Source organism: Onychomys torridus, chromosome 4, assembly GCF_903995425.1.
Source record: "Onychomys torridus chromosome 4, mOncTor1.1, whole genome shotgun sequence".
NCBI lineage: Eukaryota > Metazoa > Chordata > Mammalia > Rodentia > Cricetidae > Onychomys > Onychomys torridus.
Window position 1 is genome coordinate 96693492 of NC_050446.1, and position 22536 is coordinate 96716027.

The 22536-nt window shown below is 50.7% G+C and overlaps 3 protein-coding genes across 4 annotated transcripts in view; 2 read left to right on the forward strand and 1 right to left on the reverse strand.

The window, feature by feature from the left end:
• The first annotated feature begins 467 nt into the window (after positions 1-467).
• On the forward strand, positions 468-3652 carry Duoxa2 (dual oxidase maturation factor 2). The gene is made up of 6 exons (XM_036185939.1): positions 468-614; positions 1604-1661; positions 2040-2174; positions 2441-2654; positions 2910-3124; positions 3459-3652. The coding sequence occupies exons 1-6, from the start codon at positions 468-470 to the stop codon at positions 3650-3652; spliced, it is 963 nt and encodes a 320-aa protein (XP_036041832.1).
• A 1296-nt stretch (positions 3653-4948) lies between these two features.
• On the reverse strand, positions 4949-8208 carry Duoxa1 (dual oxidase maturation factor 1). Of its 2 annotated transcripts, XM_036185937.1 has the most exons (6): positions 8062-8208; positions 7691-7748; positions 6965-7099; positions 6485-6698; positions 6014-6231; positions 4949-5358 (listed from the first exon to the last, which is right to left on the reverse strand). In XM_036185937.1, the coding sequence occupies exons 1-6, from the start codon at positions 8206-8208 to the stop codon at positions 5105-5107; spliced, it is 1026 nt and encodes a 341-aa protein (XP_036041830.1). In that variant the 3' UTR covers positions 4949-5104. The 2 variants fall into 2 exon arrangements, with proteins under 2 accessions (XP_036041830.1, XP_036041831.1); XM_036185938.1 differs by lacking the exon at positions 6965-7099.
• An 8997-nt stretch (positions 8209-17205) lies between these two features.
• The window catches only part of Duox1 (dual oxidase 1), a 34443-nt gene continuing 29112 nt past the window's right edge, over positions 17206-22536 (forward strand). Inside the window, exons 1-7 of the mRNA XM_036184904.1 lie at positions 17206-17282; positions 19694-19777; positions 20245-20409; positions 21225-21412; positions 21564-21765; positions 21916-22082; positions 22470-22530. Of these exons, the coding sequence (XP_036040797.1) occupies positions 17225-17282; positions 19694-19777; positions 20245-20409; positions 21225-21412; positions 21564-21765; positions 21916-22082; positions 22470-22530 (925 nt within the window). The 5' untranslated portion in view covers positions 17206-17224. The remainder of the gene's footprint in view (positions 17283-19693; positions 19778-20244; positions 20410-21224; positions 21413-21563; positions 21766-21915; positions 22083-22469; positions 22531-22536) is intronic.

The following is a 22536-nucleotide window of genomic DNA, read 5'->3' on the forward strand; positions in this document are numbered from 1 at the left end:
TCCGTGTTCTTGGAGACTTTGTTTCTTTGCTCTGCTCCCCCCGCACTCCACTCTCTCGTTTCCGAGAATCTTCACACTTCCTGGATGCACTTTCAACCTTCACTCTGTGTCCTGTCTAGCTGGTGTCAGCTCAGGCTACCGCTCCAGATATAAATGTGGGGACCAAAGAGGCTTGGCCTCCAGTTAAGAAGCAAGGTTGCCGTTATTTGCATGTCCCCGCCCTCACTTGCTTGATCTTATCTGGATAGGACCCTGTCGCCTAAGCGCAACACCTCCTCTGCTTGCTGCCCACGCTCCTATAAAAGGGGGGGTCTGCGTTTCTTCGCAAACGCTGCGCGTGAAGCCCGCAAGTCAGGAAAGAGTTTCAGGATCCGGTTTCTGTGCTTCTTAGGAGAGCCGCGGGGCTCAGACTTTGTTTCACTCACACCAGCTCATTGCCTGTGTGCAGTTCTCCAACTTCTTGCAGGATGACTCTGTGGGATGGGGTGATGCCCTTTTACCCCCAGCCTAGGCACGTGGCGGGCTTCAGCGTCCCGCTGCTCATTGTCATTCTGGTATTCTTGTGCTTGGCTGTCAGCTTCCTGCTCATCCTGCCTGGGATCCGTGGCCACTCGGTAAGCGGGTACTAAAAGCTCCCCTCAGGGGGATTCTAGAAGCTCACATCGTAGGTGAGAGAGCAATGTGGAGAGCATTTCTCGGAGGCTCAGGGCAGACAAGACTAAGGAAGATTCTTCATGAATAGTTAAACTGAGGATCAGCAGGAGTAAATTTAGAAGTCTGGTGCAATAATCCACTCTTCATGAGAGAGGGACAGTCTGGGGTTCAGGACCTCCCTGGGAAGAGACTCCAACCAACTGCCTTCTTTTGGAGGCTGCTGCAGAAAGTGGGAACCAGCCCAGTAGTCCAGGCTTCCGGTGCTGCCGGGACCTCCCACCTCTCTCTGAACACTTGAACACCCCTGTCCTGTCATCTGGACAATAACCTTCGGGCCAAGAGAATGGGCACGGGCAATTTAGATTGCAGTCTTTTCCTTACCGGCTTCGGTTAAAGACACAGAGGGTTCAAACTTGTAGCAAGCCTGGGCAGTTCCCTTAAATGCTCCCAGCCCCCAGATCCTAAACTGTACATTTTTTTTCCAAGTCTGAGAAGACCCCAATCTTTCTGTGTTAGTTTTTGTTGTTGTTGGTTTGGGGGAACGGGTCCATCTAGAAATATCCACAGTTCCTCTCCTTTCATTGACTACCAGGTCCTTGGGCCTCCTCTTCAGGGAGAGGTGACCCCTGCCTGGCACTTCTGAACTCACTGAGCCTCACCAAGCAGTGACTGAGCTAGTGGTAGCGATCAGGCGCCAGGCAGCTGGGGGTAGGAAGGGTGGTCAGAGAGCGCAAGGCAAGCTGGACCTGAAAATAGGACCGGAGAAATGGTCACATAAGCACACAACCAGAAAATACCACACATGCCAGTGGCTTAGAGGAACGGAAGGAAGAGCAGGCGTGACATCAGCCTCAAAAGGTCAGGTTGAGATGGAGTGGGGCCAAGGGAGGTCTTGCGGATGGGTTGGGCAGCACCCAATCCTGACCTGAGTGTCTGTCTTTTCCCACAGCGATGGTTCTGGTTGGTGAGAGTTCTTCTTAGTCTCTTCATCGGTGCAGAGATTGTGGGTGAGTGTATGGTGCAGCTCGAGGGGAGAGGCGTTGCAGCAGGGAGGGGGTGGCAGGGGGCACTGGGAAATGGGGAGCTAGCTGGGTTTCCTGGTCCCCCTTCCGCTTTGCACCTCTTTCTGGTACCCCTAGCAGTTCTTTTCGCTGTGGGCTTTGTTTGTTTTGAGACTGTTTCTTGCTACGTAGTCGTCTAGGCTGACCTTGAGGAGTGCTTACTTGTCCAGGTACCCCCCTGCCTCCGCCACTACTCTTGGCTAGCGCTCACTTTTCTGCCCATACCTTGGTATTACACCAGGTCCCCAAACCTTCATCTTTCTCTCCCACTTCCTATCACCCTCACCCTCACCCACAAGTCACCGTGTGCCCCTCTCCCCATAGCTGTGCACTTCAGTGGAGACTGGTTCGTGGGGGGAGTGTGGACCAACACATCCTACAAAGCCTTCAGTACCGCCCGTGTTCAAGGCCATGTCGGTCTGCATGTGGGCCTGGTGGGCGTCAATATTACACTCCGAGGTGAGGAGGCTGGGGCAGAGCGAGTTCTTGGGGCTGGGAGATCAAATAAGTGGTTGGGAGCGGAGCGCCAAGGGATGTTAGAAGAGCTTTCCAATCCCTCCGGCTCAGAAAGCATTTGATTGACATGGATTTGGGTTTTCCCCCAACTACTACCTAACCGTTCTCTCTCCTGCCCGTCGCCCCACCCTTAGTTCCCTATCTGAATGTACTCAGTTTCCGGGTCCCTGGCCATGCAGAGAGGGCATTAACCCCACAGCTTCCCGCAGGAACGCCCGTGCAGCAGCTGAACGAGACCATTGACTACAACGAGCGCTTCACTTGGCGTCTGGACCAAGACTACACCAAGGAGTACGTTGATGCCCTGGAGAAGGGACTGCCGGATCCCGTGCTCTACCTAGCGGAGAAGTTCACACCCAGCAGCCCTTGCGGGCTGTACCACCCGTACCACCGGGCCGGACACTACGCGGCCGCAACGCTGTGGTGAGGAGCCTGTGGCGGGGATGGGGCAGGGTGCGTGTGACCCCGAGAGAAGGGCCTCGGGAGCTGAGGGTTGGAACTGCAGCCTCGCGGGCAGGATCGTCGGGCGATCTGCAAAAGCCCTGGGAATCCCAGCCACCGCGTGCGCGCCGGGAGCCGGCTCTCCTCGGGGTTCCCCTGCGCCTCCCGCTGGCCTGGCCGGGGAACCCCGCTCACCGCGCGCTGCTTCGGTCCCCGCCCCCCCACCCCCCACCCCAGGGTGGCGTTCTGCTTCTGGATCATCGCCAACGCGCTGCTCTCCATGCCCGCCCCGCTCTATGGAGGCCTGGCGCTGCTCACCACCAGCGCCTTCACCCTCTTCGCCGTCTTCGCCTTCGCCTCGGTCTCCAGCGTGCCACTCTGCCCCTTCCGTCTGGGCTCTGCCGCCTTCACGCCTCACTACGGCGCCTCCTTTTGGGTCACGCTGGCCACCGGTGAGTACCAAGGGATGCTAACCCGGTGGCGACCCGGCTATGGAAAGGATGCGCGCTACCCAGCTTTTCGAATGAGTTCTTATAAATGTCTTCCTCTCGACAGCAGGCAGAAGGCGGAGCAGGCGCTGTTACTCTCGGTTTACGATTGAGTAGAACTAGTTCGGACGGGTTCAGTATCTTTCCCCAGTTAGCGTGAGAACTCGTGCATCGTGTAGTACACAGAAGAGGACTCTCTGAGGGTTGCGTCTGTAGGAAATTCCAAGGATGGGCTCCAGATGATGGCGAGGAGCGCCTGCACCCCTGACTCCCTCTGTCTTTCTGCCCTCCCGTGCAGGCATCCTGAGCCTCCTCCTTGGAGGGGCCGTGGTGATTCTCCACTACACTCGACCCAGCGTTCTTCGCTCCTTTCTGGGCCAAAGTGTCAAAGACTGCAGCAGTCAGGCGAAAGGGAACTCGCCCCTCATCTTCAGTAACGCGCAACACGAGCAGTTCAAGGCTCCAGATTTGAATATTACTACTGTCCTGTGAAGAGAACTAGTTCCAGATTCCCAATCTCCTTGGGATCCCGCAGACCGGAAGACAGTGTTAAAGGCGCGCCCTAGGAACACTGCTGAATCTAGGGAACTGAATGCCCACGCAGGAGGACTAGGGGGAGCCCCGGATGTGCCCTTTGCTCTAGGGAATGAATTTCTCCAAGGAGCTGTAAATAAACTTTTGTTTGTTTGTTTATTTTTCAAAATTTTCCCGTCCTTGACATCTCTTGGCCCTTGGAGTCACACAACCTTGAGAAGCTTCGCGCTAGGCTAGTGATAATCTGGTATTGTAAATTCAGGTGCTGAGAAATCAGAGAAACACAGAAGGGATCTGGGAGAGGCGCGCCCTCTAGTGAGGACGGAGAGGAACTGACAGGCACCTGCATCTTCGTGAGCTGCCCCCACGGGGGTCGGGGGTGGGGGGGTAGTCACACTGCCCAAATCTTTCTTCCTAGCCAAACTGAATGTACTGGGAAATAATTAGGATTTTAGCGTTGATTCACTAATTCTTCCCACAGTCTTCTTTTGTGTGCCTGAGAGCTAAAAGAGAAACAGTGAGGCATAAAAATATAAATCCTGGGAGTCTGGAGAGATGGTTCAGGCAGAGGGTACTGGGGTTGGAATACTAATACCCACATAGCGACTAACAACTGCCTGTAACTCCAGGAGATCTCCTCAGTGCCCTCTTCTGGCCTCTGCTGGCACTGCATGCACATGGAGCAGGCAAAACACTCACACACATTGTACACATCTGGGACTTCTTTCAACGGTTCTTCCCAAGTCCTATAATCTTACATAGCATATCTGGAAACTGAAACTCAAAGAAAATGTGGCATACAACTGGTTAATGTTAGAACTGGAACAGGATGCTTGGTCCCCTTACAGTGCAGATCCAGAGGTCACATAAGCTATGAACACAAGAGAAAAAGAAACTGGAGGGCCCAGACCACCCAAAATCCAAGTGATGGGTGCTGAGGGGCCACTTGATGCCCAAATATTTGTTATGAGAGGGAGGTTGACCTTGGAGATGCAAAGCATCCAAGAGGGTGGAGGTGGTGCAGAATAACAACTGTCCCTGTTGTCTTCCATAACAGCAGTTTAGAGGCATGGCTGACATCTCTTTAGAGACCTTGAGACTTTTGCTCCTTTGTTTTTTAGATTTATTTATTTATTATGTATATAGAAGAGGGTGCCAGATCTCATTACAGATGGTTGTGAGCCACCATGTGGTTGCTGGGAATTGAACTCAGGACCTCTGGAAGAGTAGTCGGTGCTCTTAACCTCTGAGCCATCTCTCCAGCCCCCCTTTTGCTTCTTTCTTAAAAGTTGGAGTTGAGCATCTGATACAACCCAACCCCACCTCCTGGGCCATTCTGGTGGGTTTAGGGAGGCTCTGGTGAGGTCTGGAGCCAGTCTGGAAATTCAGGTGGCCGCCAGCAGAGGAGCATTACAGGGCACAGTCAGACTCTTTGGTGTGTTCCTCCTTAAAACATATCTCAGAGGAAGCCTCTGAGAGGGGAATGTCCTGAGTCTCGGGACTCTCAACCATGGACCTGTAGCGGGGACTCAGGGGTCCCCCTTCCTCAGAACCCCACTCCAGCACTGGGTCCTCTGCACTCTGGTTGAAGAAAGCCTTCAGTCTATGAGGTTGCATCCTGTGGGCCACTGCCATGACTAGGCCAAGCAGAATACACAACAGTCCTGAGGATGAAGGTGACATGGGTCTTGCCTTAGTTCTAATAGGTCCTCCCAAGAACATCTCCTAAGAGCATCAGAAGAACTCTATAAGGGAGGTCTGGGTCCCTGCCTTAGGGTGAGTAGAATTCATAGAGCTAATTGAATGTCCTAGGGTCTATATTGCTGGTATGGGTCTACTGCCCTGAATTTTCATACTCCAAACTGAGGTTGAGAGAGAAGAAGACAGACTGGAAAAAGGGAGAGATGGAGACAAAGGAAGGAGGCATGAAGATGACATGGGTGAGTACACGGAGCACCGTAGGAGAGTGAAACTGTAAGACAGGTTGATTTAGGGCATTTGGGGTAGTGTGAGGTGGGGACATACAAGGGACCTAGGACACAATGAGAACTGTGGTCGGGGATGCAGGAAGGGACACACAACTGGAAGATTTGGAGGACTTGAGTAAAGAGAGTTAGGGAATAATGGATGTGACAGAGAGGATGCAGCAAAGTGAGCATGGACGAGGAGAAGAAACAGAAGATGAGGGAGGTAAGAAGGATGGGGCTCTAAAACAGGCACAGACATCTTGACCTCTAGAAGTAGACCCTCCGCCCCGCCAACATGATAGTCCCTCACCTCCATCGTGAGCCCTTCCTTACCTTTAGGGGAGGGTCTCACCTGTGGCCAGTGTAATCCAGAAAGCAGGCCCGTGGTGAGGGGACAGCACAGCAGTGCCCACACGCAGGGGACAGGGTGATATGAGTGATGTGGCCATGGAGAAGAAGAACAGAGCTGACAGCTGGAAGAGGCCAGTAGCCAGCAGCATGTGGCCGCCATAAATCAGCACCGGCATAGACAACATCACGTTGGCCAGCAGCCAGCAGAGGAATGCCACCCTGGAGAGCCAAGACGCAGTGAGGACTGGCCCAGCCCCTCTACCTGTTGGAGAGGGTGGGATGGCCCAGGTACAGGCTGTCCCATATATGAAGGGACATTCTTGCCTGTGGGCTTCCCAACCAAGAGTTAAAGTTACTGATGCCAGCTCCTCCCACTTAGGATACCCCCCTGAGTGGAAACGAGATGACTAGAATATATGTTCCTGAGTTTAGGCCAGTGGGGCTTTCTTTCTCATTTCAAATCCATGCTCACCACAGCATGGCTGAAGCATAGTGTCCTGCCAGGCGGTACTGGTTGTATAGACCACATGGGCTTCGAGGGGAGAACTTCTCAGCCAGGTAGAGCACGGGGTCTGGAAGCCCCTTCTCCAGTGCCTTCGTATATTCCTCCACATAGTTCTCACCCAGGCGCCAGGTGAACTCCTCATTGTAGTTGATGGTTTCGTTCAGTTGCTGCACTGGGGTCCCTGAGGAGCAGGGTAGTCGTGCTTAGCAAGGACCCAAGAACTGGATTGAACCATTCACCTGGGTAGGGGTTCATTCACACTGGGCAGATGGCCAAGAGCTGAGAGCCGACAGAGGAGACAGCTCTGAATTTCCCTCCCCCCCTCAACGCTTACACTTCTGAGCTCTGGTGCTGGGTCCACTGTAGTTCTACATGCCACACAAAATACATCTCTCAAAGAGGCAGAGCAGAGCCCCCCTCCCTTCCTTCATGAGTTAGACCCCTCACCTGTGAGTGTGATGTTGACTCCTCCGAGCCCAATCTGCAGTCCCACATCCACGCTGACCCACTCGGCACTGAAGGCTTTGTATGTCGTGTTGGTGTTGACGTGGCCCACAGACCACTCAGAACTGAAATTCACAGCTGGGATTGGGAAGTTGCAACTCAGGAAGGCCTGGGCATTACTGGGTTAGTCAGAAGGAAAGCTACAAGAGCTCCATGCCTGAACTTGTCCTAATTGTATACCCACTCACTAGTCCAGGCCTGGCTCATACTATGTCTGCCAACCATTACTGTGGGATGAAGAAAAGGGTCAGAATCTAAAATTTTCCATGCTCACACTCTGCTTACCCCTCCCAGTCTCATTTATGGACAACCACTCAGGCGACTGGTAAGGAAACGTTAACACAGACCATGATGGGCCAACACAGACAACTTCAATAAAAACGGTCTGTTCCCACTATTCCCTCCCCCAGAGCCCTCCTGCCTACATTCACTACAACCCAAATAAAATAGGAGCAAGATTGAAAAGATGGATCCTCCTGGGGTTCCCTGGCCCACACCTTTCAGGGCAAGGGTCAAGAGTAAAGCCATGTGGGAGAGGGGTGTGGGCTGGATCTGGGAGGCACCCCGAATCAGTGACCACTATGGAGAGACAAAAAGAAGAGAGGCAACCACAAAGGAAATTTCACAGGAGAGAGGCAGCTTCCCGAGGCTGTGGCATTTGGCACTCACCCAGGATCACAGCCCCGATGAATAAGCTGGTCACCACCCGCAGCATCCAGAACAGCCTCTGAGTCAGAGGGGGTGGGTTTAGTAAGCATAGCCCTCTATCCACGTTCACCCTTCCTCTTGCTATGGTGGGGAGGGACGGGGTTCTACCACTGAGCCTCTTTGGCCAATTAAGATCAGAGTGTCTGGTACAAAAATCATTCTCAATCTGTTGGTTCAGTGAATGGGGAGCTCTGCTCTGGGGATGGTAATGAGGCTTCCTCAGCTCTGGAGTTCCTTCCCTGAGTCTGTCTCTAGACAGAATCTGGACTCCTCATCCTGACACCCAAGTCCTCCCTGGGGTTGGAGTCTACAGGGCTGGGTTTGTTTCTTACCGTCTTCCCACGGATGCCAGGCAGGATGATGATAAAGGTGACCAGTGCAGTGAGAAAGATGGTGATTATAACAGCCAAAGCTGTGTCCATTGGGAAGGTTGGCTTGGGACCCGGATAGAAGGGCAGTGTGTATCCAAGAGCAGCCATTTTGTCAAGGGTGTGCACAGGTGGGGATGCTGCAACAATAGGTATTCACTGAGTGCCCTCTGTGACCCCGACACACTGTGGGGCTGGGGATGCTTCAAAGGATAAACCAACCCGGGGGCTCTGCCATCTCTTAAGCCGTGTGTGTGTGTGTGTGTGTGTGTGTGTGTGTGTGTGTGTGTGTGTGCCTTCTGAGCTTCACCACTATTCCACTGCCTTCCAGCTGTCCATCTCCTCGTCTTTTGGCTGTGGCAGATTTAGGGTCTTGGCAATCCGTCTCTGCTGCCCTGTGGTCCCTTCCTAACCACTCACTTTTGGGCCTTTTCTGTTTCTTCTGGGAATATCTACCTGAAGGAAAAGAACTCTCTTTCATCCCCTCTAGGCTCTAGCACAGGCAGATCACAGAACATAAAAAGAACTGTATTTACTATCAAACAAAGTCATGAGGGTGAGAGATGGTGCAGATTACGAAAAGATTGCCTTTCTTCTTCAGTCTCCAAAGGAACAAAGGCCAAAAAGCTGCTAGTGTACAGTCCAAGTACACCAACAGGGCCCGATCCCTAGACCCAGCACTGCCCAGCCTGCTTAAGTACCCAAACTCCTGAATCTGGTGAGTTCAGAACAACCTAGGTTGTTGCAGGAATACCTGGCCTGGGTCAGGTACAGTGCTGGGACCAGATGACCTACTATTCCATGCATCGCCAACAGAGGCCTTTTTCTTCCATTCACATTCCCTATATGATACTTCAGCTCAAATGCTGACTTTGGTCTTCTCTGCCTGTTGCCTGATTTATCTTAGAGCATATTTGACTCTTGTCTGTCCCTTTATACACAGGACGTTAGTAAAATGATACCTGGCCATTTCATCAGTTTTTAGACAGAATTAATTGCAAAACACACTACTATTTCATGATCATAAAGTACTGTCAATTAAATCACCACAGTCATTGTAATAAGATGCACCCCAACTTCAGAGATATCAAAATCAGGGGTTAAAAAAAAAAAACAACCTTAGAATCGCTGCCTCAGTTATGTTCATTCTTCCAAGTGTGATCTGCCCTGGGGTCTCATATTACCCAGGAGAACGCATCATTTAATCTGAGCAGGCAGAATTGTGTTTAGTGGGAAGATAATGGAAGCAGCTTTGTAGTCAAACAGCTCCAGAGGGTTTGCGTTCTGCTTCTGTCTTTTGCAACTTCACCTCTACGTTGTTTTATTAAAAACAATAATACTAATGTTTACTTCAGTGTGTCACTAGGAGGGTGAAGTGAGTTTGGGTGTGGAAAGTGCAGTGAGTACTATTGGAAACAAATAGGGAGAGCTATGGTACGAGACAGGGAGACACTTAGCTTAGCTTTTAATCCTGCCTTTTAGACACGGCACACAACCGCAGCTTCAGTTTTTAACAGGAAGTTTTGCTTTCTTCTAAAGTGCTCAACTCCTCCCCCCCAGAGAAATACTCATCCTTCCCCAGCTCTGCAGATCCTCCTGCCCAACCCCCAACCACCTTTTCATCAGTAGTCCTTGGTGCTCGTCACTTTTCATTCTCTGCTGGATCCTTCTCCCAAGCATAGATTCAAGTTTCTCCCATCTCAGGTCACAAAAGAAAGAACATTTCCGGATCTCCACTCACGGTTTGGTCCCACTCTCTCCTTTTCATGGCCAGGACTTTTGACAGAATAGTCTGTGTTGCTGTTTCCATATGCTTATCTATTCCTTGTCACCTTGGCCCATAGTAACCTAACTTTTCCGGATCCTTATCTTTGGCATTACATCACTAAATAACCTCAAAGGAAAGTCTCACTACTTAAAACCTTTTAAACTTGTGGTATTTGACACTGCAGAGCACATCTTCTTTCTTGAAACTTACTCTTGGGTTCCACAATACCATGTTTTCTGGGTCTCCTATCATTGGCCACCTTATATAGGCTTCTCCTTCTTCTCTCTGTTAAATGTTGATGCTGCTCAGGATTCTATCATGATTCACTTCCTCTAGATATTCAAGGTTTCCCTGGATAGCCCAGCATGGTGGTGCACCCCTGTAATCTCAGCAATGAAGAGTTTGAGGCAAGAGCTGAGAGTTCAAGGCTAGCCTGAACTAAGGTAAGACAAAACAAAATACTGCCTAGGTAGTTTCGTCTGTTCCCATGGCTTATAGTTCTCAAAGGTCTCCCTGGGCTCCAAACTCAAAAGGACCAACTACCTTATGAATTTTGATGTTTCAAATTAAAGAGGCCCCAAATGGAATTCTCTGCTGTTCTTTCTTTTTAGCTTCACCACCATCCATTAATCAAACAAAGATGCCAGAACCAGGGTCATCCTACTCCCTGAGAAGTTCTTGAATTTATCTGTTGGTTGCCTTGGCTACTGCCTTTGCTGATTTTAGTTTCATCCTCTCCAACCTGGTTATTTTCTAATAACAAATGCAGTCATGTCACTTCTTTGCCCTGGGTAAAATCTAATTTTCTCACTGTCATGTGTAAAGTGCTTTATGAGCAGCGCCCCCTCTTCTGCTCTCCATGACTGACATGCTCTTCAAGCTTTCTTGCCTTTGTATGTATTATTTCTTCTACCTGGATTGTTCCCCCCTTGGCCAATGCCTGTCCTCACTTCCAGCCCCAGCTCACTTTCCCTGTTCTGTGGAGTACCCTCTAAGGCCGCTGGACCAATGGGAAGGTTCCCACTCTCCCACTCCCGTTGTGTTTTGATCATATCTCCTGATCCCAATAATTACTGTATTCCATCACTTTGAACATTTGTCTCCCCTTTAGACAGAGTCTCCTTGAGGGCAGAGATTTAATCTTCCCATCTTTGCATCATCTGCATGTAGCACATTCTAATCAAACTCTGGATCAAGTTAATGAATATGAATGAGTTCTTCCCACAGGTGTTTCCTTCTGAGTCTTCACACAAGAGGGAGCTATGTCCCCTCATTACCCACTCTGTACTCTCACATTAACTAAGTGCCACCAATACAAGGCTATAAGAGGGGATCTGATGAACCTGATCTACATTTAGTAATCTCAAAAAACCCATCTAGAAATCCTCTCCCAATAGCTAGAGTCTCTAAGAATAGTAAAGAGAAAAACATAAATGTCTGCATTTAGTTGAACATGAAGAATACATTGCAGCTGAAAACGTATAGCTAGAAGTCTGTTATTTTGAGGTGCTGGAAAGACGACTCAGGTTAACTAAAAGCACTGGCTGCTCTTGCAGAGGACCTGGGTTCAATTCTCAACAATCACACAGCAGATCACAAGTGTCTGTAACTCCAGTTCCAGAGGATCTAATGTCCTCTTCTGGTCTCGGCAGCCACCAGTCATGTACATGGTGCATTGACATATATACCTGCAAAACACCTATTCACTCATTTTTAAAAATAAAGTAGAGCCAGTTTTTAAATAAAATAATAAACAGTAACATTTTATTTTAAATGTTTATATTTAATAGTGCATGCATGCATGTGCGCGCGTGCATGGGTGTGTGTATTTCCCACGGCATGCCTATAGAAGTGAAAGGACATCTTTGTGGAGTTGGTTCTTTCTTCCCATCTTTATGTGGCTTTAACTCAGGCTGTCAGGCATAGCCAGCCAGTGCCTTTACCAGATGAGCCGTCTTGCTGGCCTAGTGACATTTATTGTAAAGCATATTTTTTGTTATAGCAAATTTTTATTTATGATGCCCAAACTGAAATCATTTCTAAGAAAGTCTCTATATGAAAAAGAGCCATACAATGTAGAGGGCCTTAGGTCTCAGTTAAGATAACCAGGCATGGTGGCACATTCCTTTAATCCCAGTACTTGGGAGGCAAAGGCAGGCAGATCTTTTTAAGCTGAAGGCAGCCTGGGCTACACAGTGAGTTCCAGGCATTCAAAGGCTATATGATAAAAGTGATGATAGTGATGATGATGATGATGATGATGATGATGGTAATATATTACTACTACTACTACTACTACTACTACTATTATGAAGGAGAAGAAGAAGAAGAAGAAGAAGAAGAAGAAGAAGAAGAAGAAGAAGAAGAAGAAGAAGAAAAAGAAGAAGGGAGGGGGAGAGAAAGAGGAGGAAAAGAGAAGACAATGATTTAAGATAAAGCAAGCAAAAATGTTTGCCAGGCAGTGGTGGCACACGCCTTTAATCCCAGCACTCGGGAGGCAGAGGCAGGCGGATCTCTGTGAGTTCCAGGCCAGCCTGGTCTCCAAAGTGAGTTCCAGGAAAGGTGCAAAGCTACACAGAGAAACCCTGTCTCAAAAAACAAACAAACAAAAACAAACAAACAAAAACAAACAAACAAACAAACAAACAAGTTCATAGAAAGAACTCATATTGGGGCCCGTGAGGGGATATGTGGGTGAAGGCGCTTGCTGCCAAGCCTGAAAATCTGAGTTTGAGTCCTGGAAGCCACATGGTGGAAGGAGAGAACTGATTTCTCAAAGTTGTCTTCTGATGTCTGCACTCATGCCATAGGTGCGTGCATGCATGCGTGCATGTACACACACACACACACACACACACACACACACACACACACACACACACACACACATGAAAAAGAACCCATATTATATGACTGAATTTCAGTAACAGGTATTTGCAGTGCAAGCAGATGTTAACTAACTTAATGCATCTTGGTCAGGATCGTAGATACTTAGTATTCCTGTGCTTGTTTTAATGAGAGGTTATATAAGTTTTGTGAGCATGGCTCATTTCTATTAACATGATGCATCAAAGAACAAAAGGCTTTTTTGTATCTTAAGTACAGAAGGACATTGTTAACATTTCCGATTCTCCAAAATACATATTACGGATGACTAGAGCAAATGATAGTTGGTGACTACAATATGCCTTGCTTGGTCTCTCCCATTAGTCGTGCAATTTCATGACTTAGATATTCTTTACTCTACACTGCCCGATGTAGTAAAGTTGAATTTTCATGGCTGACCCTAATTTGGTTTCATTAGTATGCAAACAGGGCTCCTGCATGAGGACGTGGACTGAAATAAGAAAAGCAGCAGAACTAGGCTTTTCCCAGTTTTTCTTGGGACCATCTTACCCTCTCAGGCTCAGCAAATGGAATCTGATGGCAGATTTGGTTCTATTCTGCAAAATCTCACGTCAGTGTTAACTATACCCTCTGGTTCCTCAACTCACCACCATCACTGGTACACATATATATAGTCAATACTGATGCACAAGACAGCTAAATAAATACACACCTACAAACTTACATAAACACAGATAGACAGAAGAGGGGCACACCCCAACTCTGCCATACACAGATACCTACAGTTATTTACAGCCCTCCCCCCCATGATGATGTGGGTGAAGGGTCAATTCCCTTCACTTTGGGGTTCTATTTTTTTGAAGTGGCTTGGATGGCAACCTTGAAGTGCTAAAGGCTTTCCCCAGTGTTCCATAATATTTCCAATGTAGTTATCTAGTCCTTACCTTTGTCGAGATGAAGTGGATTCCCAGTGGGTAGAGATAAAGTTAACAGTCTTGAAGACCTAGCCTAGTAAAGTCCTAGTTTCATCACTTAAAGTCAAGGAGAGCTCTGGAACCTCTCTTGAAGTTTAACAAGATTTCCTTCCCAAAGCTTTCCTCTGCCCACCCCACACCCGCAGAGTAAGGACTGCTAGCTCCCTATAAAGGCAGCTTAGGAGGCATGCCTCAGATCATCAAGCACTCTGATGGGTGATGCGTGGCTACAGGAATGGGATAGTTTATTTCTCTGACGGAAGTAAAACCTATTAAAAGTTTCCATCTCTGGCTGGCTAAAGAGAGTCCCTTTTCAGGAACCGATAGTCCTCCTTTCTAAGGAAGGTAGAGGAGGGGGGAGGGAGAGGGAAAGAGAGAGACAGGGGAAGAGGGGAAGGGAGAGGAAGAGGGGAGAGGAAGAGGGAGAGAGGAAGAGGGAGGGAGGGAGAGAGAGAGAGAGAGAGAGAGAGAGAGAGAGAGAGAGAGAGAGAGAGATTGAGGATTCCCCAGTGATAGGTGGTAATGGACTCAGGGATGGGGAACTGAGCAATCCAACCTACCCAGACTCCAGTTAAGAGAAAGAGTTAGTGTCCACAAATCTTGTGACTTTTATAGCCTTAAGAAGTCTGCCTTGTCTTAACTTCCTGTCAAACTTTCTCCTTCACTGTCCGCCCCCCCCCCCCCAATCTGAATTGATCTGTGTAGACTCAAGAAGTGAGCCCCTAGGGGTCGGTCCCAGAGCAGCACTTCAAGGTCTGATCGCAAGGAAACCACACAGATCCCGCATCCACAGGCGATCCGTGGGTCCCTACCTTCCTCTCTTTCAGATTATTGTGTGCGTGGCACCCGGCGCCGCTCGTCTCTTCCTTTGGGAACTCACTCGCAACGCTCCTGGTCGTGGAGCTAGGGCCGGAATCTGGTCCAGACGTTAAGGTCCTGTCACCAAAATTACGCACTTTGTCCCGCCAGGGTCCCTTCCAACCTCCCATTCTTCTAACTCAGTTGCGGACCAAATTAGGACCCTACAAACCCGGCCTGGTGTCTTCCCCGCCTTCCATTGCAAGTCATTTTCAACTTTCTCGGCCCTGGCACCCCGCCCTAGGGCACCGGACGGACTGGTGTGCGCCTGGACCCTGTGCATCCACCCCAGAGACCTCCCATTCCCTACCCACGCCAGCACCCCCGGGGCAGCTGCAACGCAAACCTAGCGACCAGGCTCGCTGGACGGTGAGACCTGGGAGGTCCCACCAGGAACCCTGGTTACCCAGACTTACAGGTTTTGGGGACAGATGGATACCTTGCTTTGGAGCCAGGTCTGATCTGTAGGTAGGTGTTGGATGATTGGTTATCTTTGTTTTAGAGCCCAGACACCGGTTGTGTGGCAAAGATTTGGGGACAGCCCGCCTGTCTCACACCCTCTCGGGTCTTCCACCCTCTCCCCAGCCCCCTCCAACTTGTGGAAGAGACTTGCCTTCCGGCCTCCCACACGGCCTGAACCCTTGGCACCGCACGGAAGCCCTGCATCCCAAATGGTCTCACCTTTAACGCTTGGATCCCCAGGAGTGTCCCGGCGGGCGGCGGGTCCCGGTGCCGGCCTCTATCCCGCCCCACTGTGCCCCGCCCCAGCGCCGGGACGCGCTATCCGTTCTTCAGCCCCGAGCCCCGCCCGCCCCGGCTCAGAGCTGGAGAGGCAGCCAGAACCGAGCCGGCTACAGCGAACCCGGACCCAGGCTGGAGGCGATCCGCAGTCCCAGGCTGGGGGACCAGAGACTAAGGTCAGATCCAAGAGCGTTGCTCCTGGCCCGCGGGAAAGGTTACTCCGAGGGAAGGGGCTCTGACGCGGGCACAGAGGGGGAAAGGCTCACGGTGGGTCCCCCTTCTGCAGAAAGGGAAATGTAGCCTCGTGTACCTGCGATCCCCCCCCCCCCCCACCCCAGGCTAAAACAGACCTCACTAAGGCCTGAGCTCAGCACACTGTGGTTTTGAAAAACCAGGGTCATCTGGTCCTAAGCGCATTGAGTGACCTAGTTTGTTTGGGCCTAAAGGGTTTCTTGGCACCACTAGCACGTCATGCCAATGGGGGACTTTGGGTATACAGTATACAGGCATTACTCCCTGCTCGGTCTTCCAGGTCCAGGTCTCGGTCGGTCGTCTTAACCCATCTTGCTCTCACTCCTTCCCTGGGGCCAACAGAGTCACCATTCTAAAACTACGGTCTGGAAACATGGCCATGTGGGGCAAGAACCAGGCAGCCTTTGTACTCACCTGATTCTACCACTGCCTGGGGTTTCATTGCCTGGGAGTTGTGCCTCCACTTCCAGATTGTTTGGGGAGTCACCACACCCAAGTGTCTTGTGTAAATTGCTAAGGACTACCTACCCACAGGGAGATTTTTAGGATGGCTCCTCTCCTTTGTAGCTTGTCCCCACAGCCTGGCCTGAAAGCCCACCGGCCATTAGAGATGGAGTGCTCTACCTACATTTGGGGTCCAATGAAGACTTGATGGGAAGGGGAAAGAGGTCAGACTGTTTGGATTAGGGAAGCACAACCGTGGCCAGCCACTCCACCACATCCAACTCAAGTATCCAGAGCCCAGCCCCTTCACATGTTACCAAAGGCTGCACCGGGAAGACTCTCTAGGAAAGATGTAATACTGAGCTACATTTTTTTCACTTGTTTAGTAGGAGATGGGGAGAGGATGAGGCCACTCTCTGGGGCTTCTCTCCTTGGACTGGAGTAGTTCTGGCTAAAGATGAGGACTTCTGTGAGCCCAGAGCTTTCACCACCTTACCCCCCATCTTTAGGATACCTTCAGTGCAATTTTTCCAGAGGAGTCCAGGCTGGAGCCTCCTCCTGCTTGTTTCTCCATTGTCCTCCATGCTTTGTGGCCTGTGGAGGGAAAGCGGGACTGAAAGATAAGCCGCTAACGTGGCCCTCCTGAGTCTATGCACTCACAGGAGCCACGCTTCAGCCTGTCACATCGGCTTTACACTTGTCAGTCTTCACCATCAAGTCAGATTCTGATCACAGTGCTGAGAGGCAAACAGTTCAGGCACATCCACCACCAGGATGACAAGGCTGGATCCGACCAATGTCTTCCCTCAGATCCCAGGAGGATGAGCAGCAGACCTGAGGCCTCTGCCGGGTCTCTCAGCCCCCTCCTCCCAGGTAGTGGAGCAGACTGTGTTGGCAGCTGGGCCAAAGCCAGGGTTTTCAACTACTGAGAAACTGAAGGTCCCAAGGGCAGGGATGGCTTTGTTTTCTTCAATCGCTTGGTCTCCAGAGCCTCGGTCAGTTCTGTACACAGCATGTGTTCATCAGTTATCTGTTGAATGAATGAGAGACCTTAGGAGAGAGTGAGCCTCTTGCTTTGCTACCCAAGCCATCTGGGTCCATCTCCCCAGCCTTGATTCTTAGAGGCCCTGCAGAGGCTTATACTGATTCTCTTGAGTAGCTGGGCTCATTCTTCTGTCCTATGTTTCTCTAGGTCTCTATTTTGAAGTTTTCCCACACTTAATCCCTCATTTCCACTTTCATCATGAGTTTGCACCTAGCTCTGGCCTGGATCCTCCTGATTGGAACATCGGCTTGTTTGGGTGAGTATAGACTGAAGAAGAGGCTTGTGTAGGAGCAGGGGGACCTATGTCCACTGATCTTCTCGAGATGTGTTATATCATTTCTGTATCCTTAATCTCAAGAAGATATAATACACTGTGCATGCCAGGTTCTTGTTTCTAGCTGTTGAATTAATGGGTAGGTAGTAGAATGAAAATAATTTCTTCTAGTATGGGGCCCCTTCTCTCTCCTCTGTCTACTTTTTGTTAAGGTAAGTTCTCCTGACTTGAAATAAGAAAGACTGAGTAGACGCATAAGATAATAAAGCATCTTAGGGTAAAATCTAACCCAAAGCTAAAGAGGAGTCACCAGTGTTTTTAAAATAAAATGGGCTGTGTGGTGGTGGCACATGCCTTTAATCCCAGCACTTGGGAGGCAGAAGCAGACGGATCTCTGTGAGTTTGAGACCAGCCTGGTCTACAGAGTGAGTTCCAGGACAGGCTCCAAAACAACACAGAGAAACCCTATCTTGAAAAAACCAAAAATAAATAAATAAAATAAAAATGGTCTTAGTCAGGGGATATAATTTAGTGTTGGAGCATTTGCCCAGCATATATGAGGGCCTGGGTTTCATCCCCAGTGCTGGGGGGAAAAAAGCAAAAATAAAATAATAGCATCAGAACACAATATGTCCCACAGCAATTCCACTTTGGAAGTCTGAGAGCTTTAGAATTAATGGCTGTTCTCTACAATCCAGAGCTCTGAAGAGGGACGTGGACCCACGATGGTACAAGGTGGGTTAAAAAGAGCAAGTCTCTAGCCTGCTGTCCCGGGACTTTGGAGATAGAGGTAAGAGGATTGACCATTTAAGGTCATCCTCCAGTATATAATGAGTTCAAGGTCAGCCTGGGCAACTTGAGACTGTCTCAAAACAGCAAAGGAGCAAATCTGGAAAGTGTTTTGCATCTTGGGAGATGATAAATGAGGATATCCTTGTGAAGTAGCACTCCTAGGCTGGCGGTGGCAAGATAGTGATACGGACCTACGCTCCCTCTTGCCAAAGCTGCTCACCTTTGAGTTCTTTCCAGTACTTTCTTTGGGGCTTCATTTTTTTCGCCCAGCTCTTGCCTCTGATCCCTAAGATATACTCTCCCCCAAAGACTCCTTCCTCAGCCTACCACCAGTTCATCTTATTTTATTGGTCTTATGTGAGTGGCTGTCTACTGGCCCAGATCTTTAGTCAGGTTCAAATATCAGAGCTTTAGCTGTTTTCCTTCCTGAGCCCCTGGTGAGCGTGTCTGTATGTGCACCTGTGTGTGTAAGCCAGTGTGCATGCAGCACCCACAGCTTGGACATCCTGTCTTGGTCTAAGGACAATCAGAGGACTGGGCTCCCTCTTGTTAGAGCCCTTTCTTCTGTTCTTTCAGGTGAGCAGAGAAGAAGTCTTCTAGGGATTTTTTTTTTTTTTTTGCGGGGGAGGTCTGGCTAGTCACCTGACTTACTGACAAAGAAGATTCTAGACCCTCCCTTCTTGTCCTGCTTCCTCAGCTCTTCTCCACAACAGCCAAAGGCTCCTTCTTGGACTATAGGTTTTTACAGTAGCATTATAAACAGGAATAGGGCTGGAACGGAGGCTCAGCAGTGAAGGGCACTGGCTGCTCTTCTGAGGACCTGGGTTCAATTTCCAACATCCACATGGCAGCTCACAACTGTCTGTAACTCTAAATTCCAGGAGGTCAGTCACCCTCTCCTGGCCTCTGTGGGCACCAAGCATGTGTGGTACATAGACATGCATGCAGGCAAAACACCCAATCACATAAAATAGATAAATTAGAAGAGGAGAAGGAGCATGAAAACAGGGACAAGATGTTCCAAAGGGGGAAGGGGCAAGGTCATGCACATGACCAGTTCTTGATCTCACCCAAGAAACTGGGAAAAAGACCAGGGTAGTGGTAACACACCCTGCCTTGGAGCTCTGTTCAGTGGGAAGAGCCAAGCCCCTCTTCACACTGGGCCTGCCCAGTGATGGGTCACAGAATGACTTGTCCTTCCCAGTTATAGGGTGTGGCTGGCTCTTGTTTCATACGGTATTTTGAGGGCCAGGGAGAACTTCTGTCCTGCTATGTCTCCCAAGGACTTGAAATACGAGGAGTCCAAGACTGCATCATCTCCCAGACTGCCGCTCTCCTCCCTCTTCTTGGAGGCCATTTGTTAGCAGGCACTGCATGCTGGTGCACCATTCCACTTTGGTAGTCAAGTCTTCCTCACTGGGTGGCTTAAAGAGTAGGCTTGAGTTTAGACAGCACTTTGCCCCGGGTTCTCCCTCGGGGCCATACTTCCTCTGCCTCCTGCTCTCTCGAGAATTAGGATCACAGGGCTTGTTCCCCCGTGGCCTGCTTGGTCTCCTCTGCACGCACTTGCCCAGCTGCTCTTCCCCTTCATTCTCACACAGGAGCCCAGAACGCCATTTCTTGGGAGGTACAGCGATTTGATGGATGGTATAACAACCTCATGGAGCACAGATGGGGCAGCAAAGGTAGGTGAGGACGAAGTCAGCCCAAGCATCAAGGTGGTACCCTTCAGTGGAGATTGAGAGTCGGCAAGTATCACAAAAGGCTATCGCAAGTATCATCAAAGGCTGCCAGTATCTAAGGCTTTAGGATTCAAGGTATGGAAGGAAGATGGAAGGAAGCCTGAGAGTCAGGTCACGAATGCTCCCTGGAGTAGAGAGATTGCTCAGTGATTAAACTCTTACGGAAGACCTGCGTTCAGATCTTCTATGTCCAGCAGCTCATAATCACCTGTAACTCCAGGTCTAGGGGTTCTGATGCCTCTGACCTCTACAGGCACCTGCACTGACAGACAGACAGACAGACAGGCAGGCAGACAGACAGACAGACAGACAGACACAGACACAGACACAGACACACACACACACACACACACACACACACACACACACACTTGAAATCCATCCGTGTGTCTTTACCTTTCCTGTGCCAGGCTCTCCTCTGCAGCGCCTTGTTCCAGCCAGCTATGCAGATGGTGTGTACCAGCCCTTGAGAGAACCCCACCTGCCCAACCCCCGAGACCTAAGCAACAGAGCCATGAGAGGTCCTGCAGGGCAGCCCTCACTGCGGAACCGCACAGTCCTGGGTGTCTTCTTTGGTGAGAACACCAGCCTCCGGAAGAGCATAGCCATGGGGGTCCACTGCACACCTCAGTGCCTGAGGAGTCAGGGGATGGAGAAAACATGTGATGGAGGATGAGGAAACAAAGGTGGGGGTGAGAGATGGGAGAGCAAGCCGTGAAGTAGGGTAAGGGCAAAGGCGGAAGAAGAGAGGGACCCATGCTGAAGTCAAGTCTGACGGGGGTGTGGGTCTTCCTTGTGTTGGAAAGGACATGGAGGAAAGGCAAGGGGCACCTCTCTGTTCGAGGTGAGGGTTGGGGTACAGACTGTGACAGACTGTCTCTGGAACCCTTCTGCCCCAGTGGCTCCTAGAGCAGGCTGAGAGAAGGGTTCTGACCTCAGCAGAGAGCTGTATGGGGGTGTTAGGGAATGGTAAGCTCAGTGACAGGGTTAGTGGCTAGTCCTGCAGCAATGATGACTTCTGCTGGCCATGTTGGGTGCCCGTGCTGGCTCCCATGTGATTTCCTGCTTGGCTGCAGGCCTGCAGCGAGGCTCTGAGCTACGTGTTGGAGCTGGTGCTGACAACCCTGCCTGCTGAGGCATCATCACCGAACACCTCCCAGTTACCAAGGAGACTGCCAAACACTGACAACATCTTAGATCAGGTGTAGGCACAGGCAGGCCAGGAGAAAGAGAGTTGGGAGGGGATGTGGAGGTCAGGGCTTGGACTTGTCCATAATAAGAGATGACTATTCTGAAGCTTCCAGAAGGGAGTGGGAGGGGACTCCATACCTGAGGCAGGGAAGAGAATGGCCTTTGGTTGGCCCAGCAACCCCTCCTGCATTATGGGCAGGCTACCACGTGCTCTCGGACCTAGTGAGTGTGGAAACGCCAGGCTGCCCTGCAGAGTTCCTCAACATTTACATTCCTCCTGGGGACCCCGTGTTCGACCCTGACAAGCGCGGGAACGTGGTGCTGCCCTTTCAGAGGAGCCGCTGGGACCACAAGACTGGACAGAGCCCCAGCAACCCCCGGGACCTGGTGAGGCCAGGCAGGCAGGCAGGCAGGCAGGCGGAAGAGAGTCTGCAGATGGACCTGCTGGAGGCCTGGGGGCTGGCTGGGAAGGCTGGGCAGGGTGAGGCTCTTTCCCACCCGCAGACACCTGACCCCATGCACCCACGTGTTCCCACAGACCAACCAGGTGACTGGCTGGCTGGATGGCAGTGCCATCTATGGCTCCTCTCACTCCTGGAGCGATGCGCTGAGGAGCTTCTCAGGAGGACAGCTGGCATCGGGGGCCGATCCTGCATTCCCGCGGAAATCCCAGGACCCTCTGCTTATGTGGATGGCACCTGACCCCGCCACGGGGCAGGGAGGGCCGCAGGAGATGTTCGGTGAGACTGAAGGGTCCTGGCAGAAGGAGCAGGGTTGGAGGCACCAGGCTGATGGGGGGCGGGCTGAACTGGAAGGGTCTGCCTGTGGGTCTGGCTCATGGTGTCCCCCATCTCCTTCCTCCACCCCCCACGGTCTCCACATGGATGCAGCCTTCGGGGCCCAGCGAGGGAACAGGGAGCCTTTCCTGCAGGCGCTGGGACTGCTGTGGTTTCGCTACCATAACCTGTGTGCCAGGAAGCTGGCGCAGGAGCACCCACACTGGGGGGATGAGGAGCTGTTCCAGCATGCACGCAAGAGGGTCATTGCCACCTACCAGGTGAGTGGTGCCACCTGCCCCTTGCCTACCTGTGTGCAGGATCCAGGGAGGCTCTGCTCCCCCAGCAAAGCTTCCCTAGTCTTGGACAACACCCCTCGCCCTGATGCCCCTTTCCAAGATGGCCCCTCTTCCTGGAGAGCCGGAAAAACTACTGTAAGTGATAGAGAGGCAGAGCTCTGTTTATACCAGATCATTTTGGGTTTGATCATTCCTTAACATTTCCTTCTCCTCAGTAAATTCTTTGAAGAATCTGGTTCTTAGTGCTGTTGTTTTTAAATCCCCCGTCATCGTCTCTGCTGGGTCTTCATGTCTACATGTAAGCTTTCCTGGGCTCAGTGACCTGCCTGGCCCAGTCCTACACATGTGTCTTTACCTCTTGATCCTCAGAACATTGCAATGTATGAATGGCTGCCCAGCTTCCTGAAGCAAACTCCCCCAGAGTATGCAGGTGAGG